Source organism: Boleophthalmus pectinirostris, unplaced genomic scaffold (assembly GCF_026225935.1).
Source record: "Boleophthalmus pectinirostris isolate CB_2022bp ecotype Guang Dong unplaced genomic scaffold, ASM2622593v1 HiC_scaffold_13, whole genome shotgun sequence".
NCBI classification, from domain to species: Eukaryota; Metazoa; Chordata; class Actinopteri; order Gobiiformes; family Gobiidae; genus Boleophthalmus; species Boleophthalmus pectinirostris.
In genome coordinates, this window is record NW_026571036.1 from 32,856,501 (window position 1) to 32,872,280 (window position 15,780).

The 15,780-nt window shown below is 38.2% G+C and overlaps 1 protein-coding gene across 1 annotated transcript in view; it reads right to left on the reverse strand.

The window, feature by feature from the left end:
• LOC110155067 (rho GTPase-activating protein 18) overlaps positions 1 to 14,499 on the reverse strand; it is a 35,765-nt gene extending 21,266 nt beyond the window's left edge. The window contains exon 1 of the mRNA XM_055149642.1: positions 14,044 to 14,499. Within this exon, the coding sequence (XP_055005617.1) occupies positions 14,044 to 14,144 (101 nt within the window). The 5' untranslated portion in view covers positions 14,145 to 14,499. The remainder of the gene's footprint in view (positions 1 to 14,043) is intronic.
• Positions 14,500 to 15,780: the final 1,281 nt, after the last annotated feature.

A 15,780-nucleotide genomic window follows, 5' to 3' on the forward strand; every position in this document is an offset into this window, starting at 1 on the left:
TGTGACAGGCTGCCTTGGCCTTTCTGTTTGGATCCACAAATGTTTCCCAAGATTATTTCTACTGTATTAATGACAAGGAAAGTCCATTCTCCCACTTTATTTATCCAACCACAACATCTGCAGATTAACTAGAGACAGCTCAGCTAAAAATATGAAATATGAAAAAAAAAAAGAACCATTGAATGATTTTAGATTGAGATGACTTTCGCACTAAACGCACTCTTCTAATGCACATTCTTTCTCTGTGTGTCATGTGTTTGGCAGCTGCTACTCTAATGACCCCCGTAAAGCCCAGATGTGGACCATAAATCATGACAGTCACAGTTTAGTCCTGGTTTAGTTTTGGTTTAGTCATGATTTGGTCCTGGTTCAGTCCTGGCTTAGTCCTGGGTTAGTTCTGGTTTAGTACTGGTTATTTACTGGGTGAGATTTTTACAGTTTGGATTAGACCGCCGCTGTGCCACAGGATGAGGGGGTTTATAGGAGGAAGGGCATCCGGCTTAAACGTGACAAAAAGGGAAGCTGGTGAATATAAAAAAGCAGAACGGACTTCCTGCCAAATGTGTAAATATACAAACGCTACATCTGTGGAGGTAAAAATAGCACCAAAACCAAATGGACATGGACTTTGTTCTATTATCACACTGGTCTATTATCGCTCCCTCTTTCTTCCCGCCGTCTCTCAACATCTCTCTCATCTCTCTCTTTCTCCATTCTCTCTCCATCTCTGTCCCTCTATCCCTTTCTCTATTTCTTCTCTTTCCACATCTGCTCTGACTGTCCACAAAGCTAAACAATATACATTTTATAAGACAAAGTAAAATTCACAAATGTTGAACCTGAGCATTTCTATTAATGACTAAACTCAATAACTAACTGTATTACGACCAAAATGAGCATTTAACCAACATTAATGTTGCTTGCCCCTCATCTGTATTAAACATTAATGACTTGTAGAATGCTATGATGTCATGTGAAACCCAGTAATTGCAACTGAGAATATGTTAATCCACATTTATTTTAAACCCATTCCAGAAGCATTAACATTTGAGAGACTGAAATCTGAACTTTAAACTAATCCAAGAATCCCATGTATTTCAGAACATGTTTGTAGAGTTCTAAACCACAGAGTTAACAGCTTTTACACAGAGTAAGACCCCATGGAGATGCAGGGAGGGCATCTGACACACAGGAAGGACATCTGGCTCACAGGGACATTTCAGAACATGTTTGTAAATGTGTAAACTACAGGGCTGAAAGCGTTTACACAAAATAAGATCCCATGGTGACACAGGGACAGTTAGCTTTCAAAGATGATATTTTATTACCTAAATTACTGCAGCCTTTGCGATGAGTTTAAAACAGAGATTTGATTTTGTTTCAATGTTTACTCAATCAGCTCCCACTGAGCACCACAGTTTTCTAATGGAGAAGTCAGCGGACCTTTTAGATGAATATTGTGATTTAACATATTCAAATTCTAACAACGTCATAGATTATAACTATATAGCAGATACAAGCACATTATGGCCTCTTAAAAAAGCCCATAATACGAGGCTATGAGAGGAATGATAAGAATGGTACAAAGACAGAATCAAAGGTCCACAGCAGGCTGCAGGTTAATAATTCTCCAGTTTAATATTGTCCTAAGGAAACAAAGCTGCTCTTAGACATGTGTCCAACAGAGTTTCAGTGAAAAAATAATAGTAGTTTTATATATTGCTTTTGTAGTACCTAAAAGAACACCTATTGTGCTTGTCTGCTTTATACTTATAATCTATGACGTCCTCTAACCATCAATCACACACTGCAGAAAAGGCAAGATGGGTGGGTAAAGTGTGCTTAGTCCTGCTTCAGCCCTAGTTTAGTCCTGGTTTAGTCCTGGTTTAGTCCTGCTTTAGTCCTGGTTTAGTCCTGGTTTGGAACTGGTGTAGAACTGGTTTAGCCCTGGTTTAGTCCTGGTTTAGACCTGTTTTAGTCTTGGTTCTCTAGTCTTGCTTTAGTACTGCTTTAGTCAAGTTTTACACTTAATTATAGCCCATAATAATTTAGTTTCACTTTTAAAATCATGTAATTGTTATACTATCTTTACTGAAGGCCATAGTCTGTGCTTTTCTGTGAAGTGTGTATTAATGAGGTAAAGATTAACACAATGCGTTTAACAGATTGTGAGTGTTTAAACCAGTCAGCAAAACTCTGTGTTAAAGTTAAGGAGCTAAAAACATGTGGTGTCTCTGCCTCCTGCTGAGTACACTGATCATGTGACCACAAGACTGACTCAGAGCTGTGGGTTCAACTCCAGCCTAATGCAGAGGAGACAGGGCTGCTGAAGAGCACAAAACAAGAACAAATCTAACTCACTTCACAGGACAGAAATGAACCTTTATTGAATAGCTTTAGAAAGATCTTGAGCTGTATCAGAGCAAGTATAAGACACATAAGACACCCATGGACCACTATGGAACGTACCTGGCCGATTCAGGGATTACACAGATACAAGGCCAAATGGTAAAAGAAAGTATGATTTAATGTTGGAAATGACATCCTATTGTCTAAAGAAATAATGTGCCTATTATCACAGTGGTATTGGAATACGTATTGAGTACAGTGTTTATTCCTTAGTATCAAAATGAAGTTTATAATTTTAGTACAAAAAGGGATAATAAACAAAAAGTTTATTCAAATCAATTCAAACTGACTCTTGTGAGCTTTAAGCCATGTTATAATGTTGTTTCTTCATCAAAAAACAGACCTGGAGTTGTGTTTTGTTTCATCCACACATGTTTGTTTAGTATTAATCTGTCCACATCTCCAAAGCTCAAAATGCTCTGTTCCACCTTGTGATGTCACTAAGCAGTAGTTTTCAAGTTAACAGCTCCTTTTACCTGTTATTCAGCAGAGATATGCAATTCCAGGGCTGAAATTATCCAAGTAATTCTAGTGCATTACCACATGACATCAGAAGGTGCAGTAGAGTGTTTTCTCTTTGAGAGAAGAAATCAGACTAAGTGCAGGGTTGAAGTGTTAAACATGTGTGAATGAAACAAAATACAACTCCAGGTCTGTTTGTGATGAGAAAACATTATAACATAGATCAGAAAATAGCGTGATATAGGTATATCTTAAACAGTATTTAATTCCATTCAGATCCTCTTATAGTTTACGTCATGCAGATCAGATATTTTTTGTCGTCCCAAGAGTCAAAAAACAAATAGGAAAATACTAATTTAAATATAAAGCTCCTTCTGATTGGAACAATCTTCCCTCATCGATTCGTGCTTTAACTTCTGTCCCTTTATTTAAAAATGCTCTGGTTCAACATTTACATAACCCATGTCATTGTTTTTGATTATTTTGCTGAATTTTGTTGTTTATCTTGTTGTATCCTGTGATAATCTTTGAACTCTGTCTATTATTATTATTATTATTATTATTATTATTATTATTATTTTATTTTTATTTTTTTCTTTCAAATTAGTTTTATTATGTGTGAAACAGTCAAGTGTCAGTGAGTGTGACTGTGTGTGTGTGTGTGTGTGTGTGTTTGTGGTTGTGTTGATTTTGTTGTTTTGATGCTTATTTGATTTATGTCTCCTACTGTCTGTCCTACTGTATCTGTCTTTTGTTGTTGTATTTATTTATGAGGACCCCCTTGAAAACGAGATGGTGACACATCTCAAGGGGCTTATCCTCCAAACAAATAAATTCAAATTCAAATTTTAATTTTAAGTGAATTTTTTTTTTTTTTAAACAACTGAAATCAACTCTAATGTGAAGTTATCTAAGTTGACGTCCTTTTGAGAGCAGCACACGTCCACAGCTGTGTTATTGCGCTAAAGCTGTTCCCTCTTTGTTCTTTTATCAGCAAAACTGTTATCAGCCTGAGGTGCTGACGGAGAGGAGGGGGGCAGCCTGTTAAAGTTAATGTGGACTGGGCGCCTCAGACTAACACAGTTCAGATGGTTAAAGAGACGGTATTCCACTTCTATAGGGTATTAACTGCTAACACATAACATATTTCGATCACCAGGTTATCTTTTATTGTTTTGAAAATGCTAGATTTGACGAAAACAATGTATTAAAATGTGTAAGTAGTTTCAGTTTCATTTTTGATGCTCAGAGCTTTGAATCTCTCCTCCCTTTGCTCTCCGCACTGAGTCACTCCCTCTTCAGAGCACTATTACAACACAGTCAGCGTGCATCCCATGTATCTAATGCAACTACTGCACATTGCATCAGCATTGTCAAGTTGTAGTGTATTGTGTATTGTTTTTTCTATCATGTTTTTTGTATATTTTTTTTTATATTTAGGAGGGTTTGAATAGAGGCCAGAAGAGATCACTATATTACTCAAACATGCATGGATGACATCTAACACCTATACAGGCATGTTTCTGATGAGGGAACAACATGATAACACGGCAGAAAAATAAACGTACATTTTGCATAATATTCCCTTTTTAATGTTAATTAATATAACACCAGTAGATTTCAATGGGGAAAAGTAAAAAAATTCTCGGTCAGCAGCTTCACAAAGAAGGAAGTGAGTCAGAGTTCAAATACTCACAATGTTTAAAGACAAAATAGATGAGGACTAGGCCTGTTACAAAAAAAATTTGAAGCTTGATATATTAGCAATCAGAAATTCTGTGGTATTTTGAAAATACTGTCATTTTATATATTCATTTATTCTACCGTCTACAGCTCCAACCTTATGACATTGCAGAAGAATGGCTAAAATCTCCCCACTATTGAAAATAAATTGTATACACGATAAATACTGAGTGACAAAATATTGCTCGAGCTTTCTTATGTGGAAGATAATATGATATTGTAATTATTGAGACAAGCCTAACTGGGATTGCACTAAAATAGAGTGAAGAAGAGACTGGAGCCTGACTACATGGATTCTTGATTGTGAATAATGGATATAGGGGATAATGGTGCTGGGGCAAGAGCTCATGAGATGAAAACAGACGAGCGTATAGAGGGACAGAGGAGCTCATTCTCCAACAGGCTCCTATAGATACAGGACTACATTCATATCATACTCTAATTGTACAACAACTCACCCTTATGTAACAGATAATACTCCCTACAACTGTTCAACTACTCACCCTTATGTAACAGATAATACTCCCTACAACTGTACAACTACTCACCCTTATGTAACAGATAATACTCCCTACAACTGTACAGCAACTCACCCTTATGTAACAGATAATACTCCCTACAACTGTACAACTACTCACCCTTATGTAACAGATAATACTCCCTACACCTGTACCACAACTCACCCTTATGTAACAGACAACCCTATGTTCTGTCAATTATATCATCTTTGCACTATTTTTCCTTACGACCTCTTGTATATAGTTATTTTTATTAGTTATTTTCTAATTTATACTTTCATACATACATCTAGGGGTGGGCGATATATCGATATTTTAAATATATCGTTTTTAAACTCGATATGAATTCTGACATATCGTATATATCGATATAATGCTTATATTCAATTCTGATTTCGCCGCTTCGCTTGTTTATCTTCTCTCTCATCGCTCCCGCCTCCTTGAGTTTGTTCGCTCGTGTCTCCTTCACTCGTCACTATCACCGTGAACGCCGAAAGTTGGTGCCAGTGAAAAACTTCAAGCACCACGAACCTTTTCCACCATTTACAAACAAAACCATCAGCAGCACATCCTCATATTCCACCGAGTCGCGTCCTTTAGCCCGAAAGAAGCTAAACCAGCTGAGCTGCAGGAGAAGTGCTGTTTATGCAAATGAGCCATGAGCTTAAGTTTCGTTTCTGTAAAATGTAAACACACGTGCGCAAAACTGCATTAAACACATTATTATCTCAAACGGGCTGATGTGGCTCTAGAGTCGTTATGCTTTGTATATTGTAAAGTTTAGCAATGTAAAGTTTATTTATGCCGAAGATTTTAATGAATAATCTGCTGCAGTGTCACTTGTACAATAGTGTTTTAAACGTTGGGTTTGATCTGCAGTGGATTGTGGGATTAAACCTCAGAGCTCCTCACTGCTGGATAATAACATGGATCTATTAAAATAAGGAACATCCTGAGCTTCTTCTGCTAAATGAGCTCATGGTTCTGGTTCTGGTTTGGATAACAGAGTTAATGCAAAGATGAACTTGTGTTGAGTTGTTTTATTTATGAATGAAAAGAAGGAAATATGTTTTATTTCTTTTATTAACATTACATTACAGTTAAATTATTATTTATGTAATTAGGGTTTTTTGTAATCTTAAATGTTCCTATATGAACTGTCGACCTCTTACACTTCAATAAAAATAAAAAAAAGACCTTGTGAAATTGGCAGATTTGTTTTTGCAGTTTTCAGTTTTAGGGGGTTATTTTTTCTTGAACATATATCGAGATATATATCGTATATCGAGATATAGCAAAAATATATCAAGATATATTTTTTGATCCATATCGCCCAACCCTACATACATCTATATAATTATGCCTTATTTGTCACTAGTCTTTAGCTATTTTTATTGCTACTTATTACTTTTATTACTTATTATTTTCTACTCTGTGTTATAATGTAATGTTTGAACTACTGTGTCCAAATAATTTCCCTTGTGAAGCGATAAAGTTTGTCTAAGTCAAAAATGTTCTCAAGATTGTGCGCACATGGTGAAAATCTTATGAGATTTGTTTTGATGAACAGTACAAAACAATACAAAACAATACAATATGTAAAGACATTTGTGAGAACTGAAACAGACTTTAGTGTCAGTGCTGGGAAGTAATTGAATACATGTACCAAAATATTCTGAATAGTGATTTTGATTAACTGTATTATAACAGTTATTTCTCATTTGGTGGAGTTAAAATCAAAGGGATACTTGGTGGTACTTCATCATGTAATTTAGGTTTTAACTCCGTGGGATTTGTGAGAAATAAAGAAAACAGCTTTGGTAACATGTGCATGTGTGGTTTTTTTGTCTCTAATTAAACATAAATTAATCCAAAACAACAAAAACAAAGCTATAATACTTGGTGTGTAAATAAAAATTAAATGGCCCATATAACAAAATATGTTACAAAATACTTTCAAAGGTGCATTGCATAACTTTTCTGAAGGAGGGACCTGCTTGTTGCTGTGGATATATCATTTCTCAGCCTAAAATGCTCCATAGTATGACATTAAACAGCTCTATCATACATTTATTACATTACTGGTGGTTTTATAGCTCAAAAAGACCTTGAAAACCAGGCCTTCTGACTGTGAGTGAGGTTCCCTCTCCGGGTTTGGTCTCCATGAAAACAGAAAGGTTTAATGCCATACTATGAAACATTCCAGACAAAGCGATAACACCTCCATAAAGAAAAGCATTTGATGGACCCTCCACCAGAAAAGTTACACAATGCACCTTTACTACGAGTATTCAGTGTTCTGTAACTAAATACATTTTCAAAGTATTCCCTCCATTACCGTTTAGTGTACTTTGTCACTTGTATTTTTGTCATGGCCCTGTTCAGACCAGTGTTTAGATGTGAGACAGACAGATGGTCTAAACTAAACTGTTCTTAGATTTATGTTTGAGGGAGGTGCTACTGCATTTACTTATACAAATGCAGGAGTTACATCTGTGGTGTAGTTGGTTAAACATTTATCTATGAACTGGAGGGTTGCTGGTCTGATTCCCACTTGAGCACATGCTTGAGGGCAGCAAGATGAATCATTATCGGATCCAAACTGCCATTTAAATGGATGCAATTAGCAAATCGCAAAGGCTGCAGTTTTTGAAGCACCATAACTTCCTCCACATGCGAAAAAAATCCATTCATCCATTTTCTTTATCCGAGGCTGGGTCGCGGGGGCAGTAGTCTAAGCAGGGACTTCCAGACTTTCCTATCCACACACACTTCCTCCAGTTCTTCCAGGGGGATCTCGAGACGTTCCCAGGCCAGCCGAAAGACATAGTCCCTCCAGAGTGTCCTGTCCTCAAAATCTCCTGTCTTATTCTGCATAACTCTGTAGTTTAGATCTGTACAAATATGAAATCTAAAATGTGATTCTTGTATTAGTTTGTCACATTTCAGTCTTTTTGTCAATTCTTCTGGACACGTTTAAAATGGAAATTTGACAGAATCCTTTTGTTAACCAATGTACAAATCATTTCACCAGCTGTAGCTCCAACTAAGTCAGTACTTTATGGTCACATTGTGTTAAAATAAAGCTCCTATTAAAGTCGAACTCAAGTGATAGAGCTTCAGACACCGCAGAGCCTTCAGTTAGTTAAAGTATGAGTTCCCAGAGAGCAGAGCAGGTGCAGCCTCCATACAGGGCTCCACTGTTCCTCTGCTCCTCTGAGTCTGACCCAGTTTAGACACTTCTCTGTCCCATCAACAGAGGGCACAGAGAGGAGGGGTAAATGAAATGTTTGTCCTTTGGGATATGAGGCGATTAATTGTAACTATTAATAATAAGAACTGCAATTGAACATTCTAACTGGTCCATTCACTGGCTCCAAAACATGAGCTGAGACTCACAGAGCAGTAAATCAAAACATGCACAATAGGTCAAATCTCCAGCTAAGGTGCAGTAGTCCTGACTAAGCCTTTCCCAATCATTTTGAAACAAACTTTACAAAGACGAGCTGTATCCTGTCTACTGGATTTCAGAGGGTGTGATTGACAGGCGGATTAACCAATCAGAAAGACGCATGGTCCGGGTGACAAACAAACTGATTGATTACACATAAAAAAGTGAAAAAATCTACTTAAAGAACTGAGAAACTGTGTGGAATTTGCAAAGCACCAAACTATTACTTAAAAGAAGCTATATTTTGTTCTGAATTTATTTTGAAAGGAGAATTTTGGAAAGGAGATACTGTATCCACGAAATACAAATTAACAGCTTTGGACTGTCTAAAGTTTGGACAAAGGATTTTCACGCTCTATTGTCCGGTTCCAGTATCTTCTGGATTCAAACACAAAGTAGAAGGAAGTGGCTGGTCAGAGGACAAAGTAGCCAACAGGAACAATGGAGCCCAACAGTGACTGTGCACTCCAACTTTGGAAAATCAATTTTCCATTTGTTTTTCCAATAAACTTTTACAAAAATTCAAATATTAAGAGTTCGAGTTAAGGAGTTACGTACTAACTAATATCAATAACATGGTTGTTTTAAGTTCAAAAAGCACATTTAAAACAAAAGATTCTGCAAAATGCTGCAAAAACATTTTAATCAAGTTTCAGAAACAGATTTGAAATTAAATTATAGGTCTTCTTTTGGTCATTAGTTACTGCAGAGCTGATTAACTGTGAGCTTTTCCAACCTTTAATATACATTTTTTGGGTAAAGAGAAAAATGAATGAAAAATTTACTTCCAGAACCAGGGGTGGGGTGTCACTTTTGAGCTCCATAAGATGTACAAAAACACATGAGCTGTAGTTTAACCTGCCCCTTCTCACCTGAGCCTCTCCTGTTTAATCCTCTGGCTCCTGTCTTTGTCAAGGAGCTAATGATGGAAACTGCCGCCGTCTCACCTGCCTCATGTGTACAGTTTACATACACCCATTCACTGTCTGTTTGTGTGACATGGCAGCGTCTCAAGTGACAATACCAACATTTACATTAGGATTTATTACACTCCTAACACAGACCAAGTGCAATGTCAAACAGAGAAGATTCAAACCTCATCTACTTTTTACAGCTTATAATGTTTAACTGAGATGGGAAAGAAGAATAGATGAATTTTCACAGTATCTCGCGAGAAACCATCTTGGCACGTGCCTGTTGGTGCAATAGGGCCTGACAGGTGGTTGGCGATCAATCACAGAGCAGCACTGAGGTTTGGCAGCACTGACAGATGTACTTCAGCCTGTTTTAGTGTCACTGCATACTATTTTGTTTGAGAAAAAGGTCCAGAAGGTAATTGCTTTTTGGATTTGTGGACAGGGGAGATATCTGTGCTTAAACTGGATGTGACAAAAGTTTTGATTTTTTGACTTGTTCTGCTGTTGTGGCCCTTCAGAATCAGATTCACATAGTTATCATGACGCTTTCAGGGAGAGCCATCTCAGATTGATAATGTGTAGAACTCAGTGCAGAGTGACACACATGCCAATCTGTCGTCATGAGCCAGGTGGAGCATTTGTGGACAGAGAAAGATGTGTTTTTTCTCAACTGGTTTTACTAAAGTTTGATTTCTCGGCTTATTCCACTTTGACCAATCAAATTCAAATACTCGCCATGACTTTTCCCAACAGATTCTCTTAGTTCAGAATCCGGTGAGAAACTTTAGACTAGAGAGAGGTTAGGGGAGAAAAGGACAGAAAGGCGAAAGAGGATAGAGGAGAGAGGAGACAGGATGTGTGGCGTGTTGCAGATGGTTCGTCCAGGACCAAACAACAGCGTCATGTTACAGCAGCGCCTTTATGTGCGCTCTGAGCGTGCACGAGACGAGCGTGCATGAGATGAGCGTGCATGAGACGAGCGTGCATGAGAAGAGCGTGCATGAGAAGAGAGTGCATGAGCCGGTGTGGTTTTTGGAGGAAATGACACAGACACACAGACGTGAGACATCCGACCTCCAGGATTAAAGTTACAGCAGGAGACCAGAGTCAAGTCAGGTCCAGCAGAAGAAATTTTATTTAGCTTTTACAGTGAATACAGTCAGTCTCACTGCACCATCTGCTCATTTCTTTACCGTTTAGCGTACAGTTTAATTAAAGACAGGGTATTCTGCAAAAATCTACTAGGTTTTAGATGTCATCCATACATGTTTGAGTAATCTATCGATCTCTCCCAGGCTCTATTTAAACCCTCTTCATCCCACAAGCCTACATCATCTATCCTCCAGCATGACAATTTTCCATAAATATACAAAAACATGACACAAAACTGAACACAGCAACTTGACAACCCTAATGTGATGTGCAGTGGTTTCATTATCGTGCTGATTGTGTTATGATATTGCTCTGAAGGGGAAGTGACTTAGAAAGAAGAGCAACAGAATGGGTAACATGATCTAAATATGTTAGACACATAGAATTGAAATACTCTATCTTTAAACAGGTATTGGATTACAAACTAATCTAAAATCTAAAAGTACCTGGTAACTAGTACGTTGCAAGTATTTTTACATGTTCATGACATCACAAGGGGCATTTTGAGCTCTGACGATGCAGACAGACTAATAATAAAGGATTAGTCAAACATGTGAACGAAACATAATGCAACTCCAAGTTTGTTTTTAAGGAGGTTACAGCATTCTAACATGGCTTAAAGCTCACAAGAGTCTATTTTGCGTAATATAGGACCTTGAAATCCTCCTGTTACTCACACAGAGCACTGCCCAATCACATATCAGCATTTGTAAGTGTGAAATGGCTACTTTCTTATCGTGTTAACAGTGCGGAGAATCAAAGTGAATCCAGCCAAATGTCAAGGTGAAGTCTCTAATCTGCTGATAAAAGGAAGTAAGAAGTGTGTGAGAGGTAAAGACCAGCCAGAGGTCAAACCTGTTCACAAATATTATATTCTAAGGAATTTAAGTCATAGAAGTTACAAGTTATCCATTTGTTAGAGCTGAACAATAAAAAAAAAAAAAAAATCTGTTTGTGATTACATTTGTGATTTATGTTTTAAAGGCCCTGTATAATACTAATGTTGTTTTCAGGAATATGCCTGGAGTTGTGTTTTGTTTCATTCATTCATGTTTGACACACGAATCCTGCATATTTAGGAGTTCTTCTCTCAAACAGAACACAATCTGCTCCACCTTGTGATGTCATGTGGTGTTATGAGAAGTGCTCCATGTTGTGCTAAAACTCCATACACCTTCACTAGAATCATCTGAATAATTTCAGCTCTGAAAATTCCAATCTCTACTAAACAAAAGGTTAAAAGTAGCTGTTAACTTTGAAAAAACTACTGCTTCATGACATCACAAGGTGGAGCAGAGCATTTTGAGCTTTGGAGATGCAGACAGACTAATAACGCAGGATTATTCAGACATGTGTCAGTGAAACAAAGAACAGGTTAAATTACAGGGTTAGCAGCTTTTGTGCAGAATAAGACAGGATATTTGGTTACTGCATCAATTTCAATTCAATTGTGATGAATCTTGCAGGTGCAGAGTACCCACAATAAATAATGACCCCAAAAATGATGTAATTTTCTACACAATAAGTGGATGAAGTCATTTATCGTGACAGGCCTAGCGTGTGTGTGAGTGTGTGTGTGTGTGTGTGTGTGTGTGTGTGCATGTGCTTGTGTGTGTGTGTGTGTGTGTGCGTGCATATGTATGTACAGCAGTAAGCTAATGTCAATAATACAGGGAGGGACTGTAGTGGTTACATACAAGGACTAAACTAGGACTGAGACAGGATTGAGACAGGACTAAACAAGGACTAAACCAGGACTAAACAAGGACTAAACAAGGACTAAACCAGGACTAAACAAGGACTAAACCAGGACTAAACAAGGACTAAATCAGGACTAAACAAGGACTAAACCAAAACTAAACAAGGACTAAAACAGTACTAAACACCTTGACTAAACCAGGAATGAAACAGCACTAAACAAGGATTAAAAAGGATTTAACCAGGACTAAACCAAGGCGAAATAAGGCGTAAACAAGGAAAATAAACCAAGAATGAAATAGAACTAAACCGGGATCAAAATAGGACTAAATTAGCACTTAAACCAAGACTAAAAAGGGTCTGAAACAGGACTGAAAGTGGACCAAATCCGGACTTAACCAGGGATAAAGGACTGAATAACTCAACCCATGACAAAATTCTGCTAAAAACTAAACCAGGACTAAACCAGGATCAAAATAAGACCAAAACTGGACTAAAAGATAAATACAGGACTAAACCAGGTCCAAATCAGGTCTTCTTGTCTGAAATAGGAAATGTTACTATCACACTGAGCTTTGACCCCTTGTTTGTGGCGCTCGTAAACATCACCGTAATTATAGTTATAGACTATTGGACTGAATGCACAGAGTGTAAACCAGGACTAAACTAGAACTAAACCAGGACTACAACAGAACTAAAATTTTGTGCTAGTTTAATCCTGGTGTAGGCACTAGAACAGGTAATAATAATTCTGATTCTAGGACTGTGCCATATAGCCTTATCTCAAAACTTATCTTGAAAATCAGGACTAAGCCAGGACAAAACCAGGTCTCCAGTGCTTGTAAACAATGTTATATAAGCTACTATTTACATTATTATAAAGCAGGACTAAAGCAGGACTTAACCTGGACATGTCCAAAACTAGGACTCCTCCAAGACTAAACCAGAATTACAACAGGATTATTAAAACACAAAGCAAGGTGTAAATATTAGGACATAAGCAGGTCTAGACCACAATCTAAAAGATAAACAAAGAAACAACACCAGTACTTACACAATTACACACACAATTTCCTTAAAACCAGGACTAAACCAGGATAAAATAAGAACTGTATTGTTTCCAAATCAGGACTAAGGAAGGACTGAACCACAAGAAATTGGCTTCATGAGGAAAGACTGTGGTGATCCCAGACTATTCTATGACTTATCCTGGACTAAATTAGGTCTAGACTGGGACTCCAATCATTGCATTAGTAACATTATAACAGGACACATTTGGAGCTGGATCAGGACTGGACAAAGACTACTAAACCTGGACTACACGAGGACTAAACTGGGACTAGACGGTGGCCAACCCAGGACAGACTGAAATAAGACTAACTCAGGACTAAAACTGGACATAATTAGGATTGGCTGAATGAAGGCTCAAGCAAGACTACTAAACCAGGACTAAATGAGGATCAAACAAGGACAGAACAAGGACCAGGACTAGACCAGGACTAGGCTGAACCAAAATTTCTAAACCAGGACTAGACTACTAAACCAGGACTTAAACAGGACCAAGTTAGGATCAAACCAAGACAGAACCAGGACTAGATCAGGACTAGACCAGGACTAAAACAGGACTGAAAGAGGACTAAACCACGACAGTACATGCACGGAAGTTCATTGAATAGCCGCTCGTGCTTCCCACCTGTGCGCACCGGGGGCCTCGCTTTTGGGCAGGAGCTCTGCGTTGCTATGGTAACCCGTTAAAACCACTCCCTGGGTCTGCTGCTGCTGCTGCCGGTTCATGTTTCCGCTGGCGTCACTTCTCCCGTTGTTCCGTGCGTAAAAAGTTCACATCCAAAGCGCGCTCCCAAACCTCCCCTTCTCTTTGTCTTCTTGGAGAGATCTATTGTCCAGTTATCTATACGGAACTTCCATTGCTTTGCTGTGCTTCGTTCGTGCCCAATTCATATTTCCAAGTTTTCCATCTTTAAGTCCAAACAGGGTCTAAAAGTAAGACTATTCCCGGACTAAACCAGGTCTGAATTAGCCCGAAGACGTCATATTTCCATGCAGTTTTACGCACGGTTCTTTGGTCCTTCTCCCTCTGTGTCTTTGCTCCCTCTCCTCGGCTTGTCCCCGGGATCTGCAGACGGGGTTGGACCGCTGGACCGAGGGATTGGCGTAACAGATACAAGCAGCTCGGCGATTGGGTAAGAAATTCTGTTGAGAGTTTCGGGAAACAAACGGAGGAATGGCGCTCTCTGCTGGTAACAGACGAGAAATGTAGCGCTCAATCCACAAATGTTTTCCGTGATCTTTTCTTTTAATTACAAGATCCATTCTTCCGCTGTACTTATCCAACCACACCACAACATCTGCATATTAACTAGAGACATTTGGCCTTCCTCCATCTTAGTCTGACACTAAAGGGATACAAACGGATGGGAGGGCATCTGACACAGCACAACATCTGCAGATTAACTAGAGACATGACCTATACCCACAGATACACAATACCAGAGGTGGGTAGTACTCAGTTGCCTTTACTTGAGTAACTTTTTAAAGACATTGTACTTTTCAGAGTACTTTTCTAGCAGCAAACTGATGTTAGCTAAAATAACAGGTCTGGATTTAAATACTGGGAATGATATTCAAATTTGTCCAAAAGTTTGCATGTTTGTCCTATTTAAAGTCCTACACAACTGACAATTGTGAGTTTTAAAATGTGTTATAATGTTACTTAGCAGAGGTGGGGACTTGCAAGTCGTGACTTGGACTCAAGTCAGACTTGAGTCACTATTTTTAGGACTTGAGATTTGACTTGATAAAACTGACTAAGACTTCGGACTGGACTCGGACTTGAGGCCTATACCTTGACTTTTTAAGTACAATTTATTTTAAAATGCATATAAGTTGCAAAAAGCTGAGCTACGTACAGTACTTTGGTTTAAAGCCTTAAAATGACTTGAAGCTCAAAGCAGATGACTTGGACTTGACTTGGACTTATGAGCCAGTGACTCGAGATGTGACTTGGACTTGCCTGTATTTGACTTGGGACTTGACTCGGACTTTATGTCAAGACTTGACACTTATTTGATACTTGCAAAACAACAACTTGGTCCCACTTCTGTTCTTAGTTAGAAACATACCTGGAGTCGTACTTTGTTTCATTCATTCACGTTTGAGTAATCCTTTATTATTAGTCTGTTCAATCTCCAAAACTCAAAATACTCTGTTCCACCTTGTGATGCCATGAAGCGTGGCTACCTTTTACCTTTTGTTCAGTAGAGATTAGAAATACCAGGGCTGAAATTATCCAAATGATTCTAGTCAAGGCGGATGAACTATAAAAACACAGTGGAGCACTTCCTGTACTACCTCATGACATCATAAGATGGAACAGAGTTTTTTCTGTTTGAGAGAAGAACTCAGACTAAAT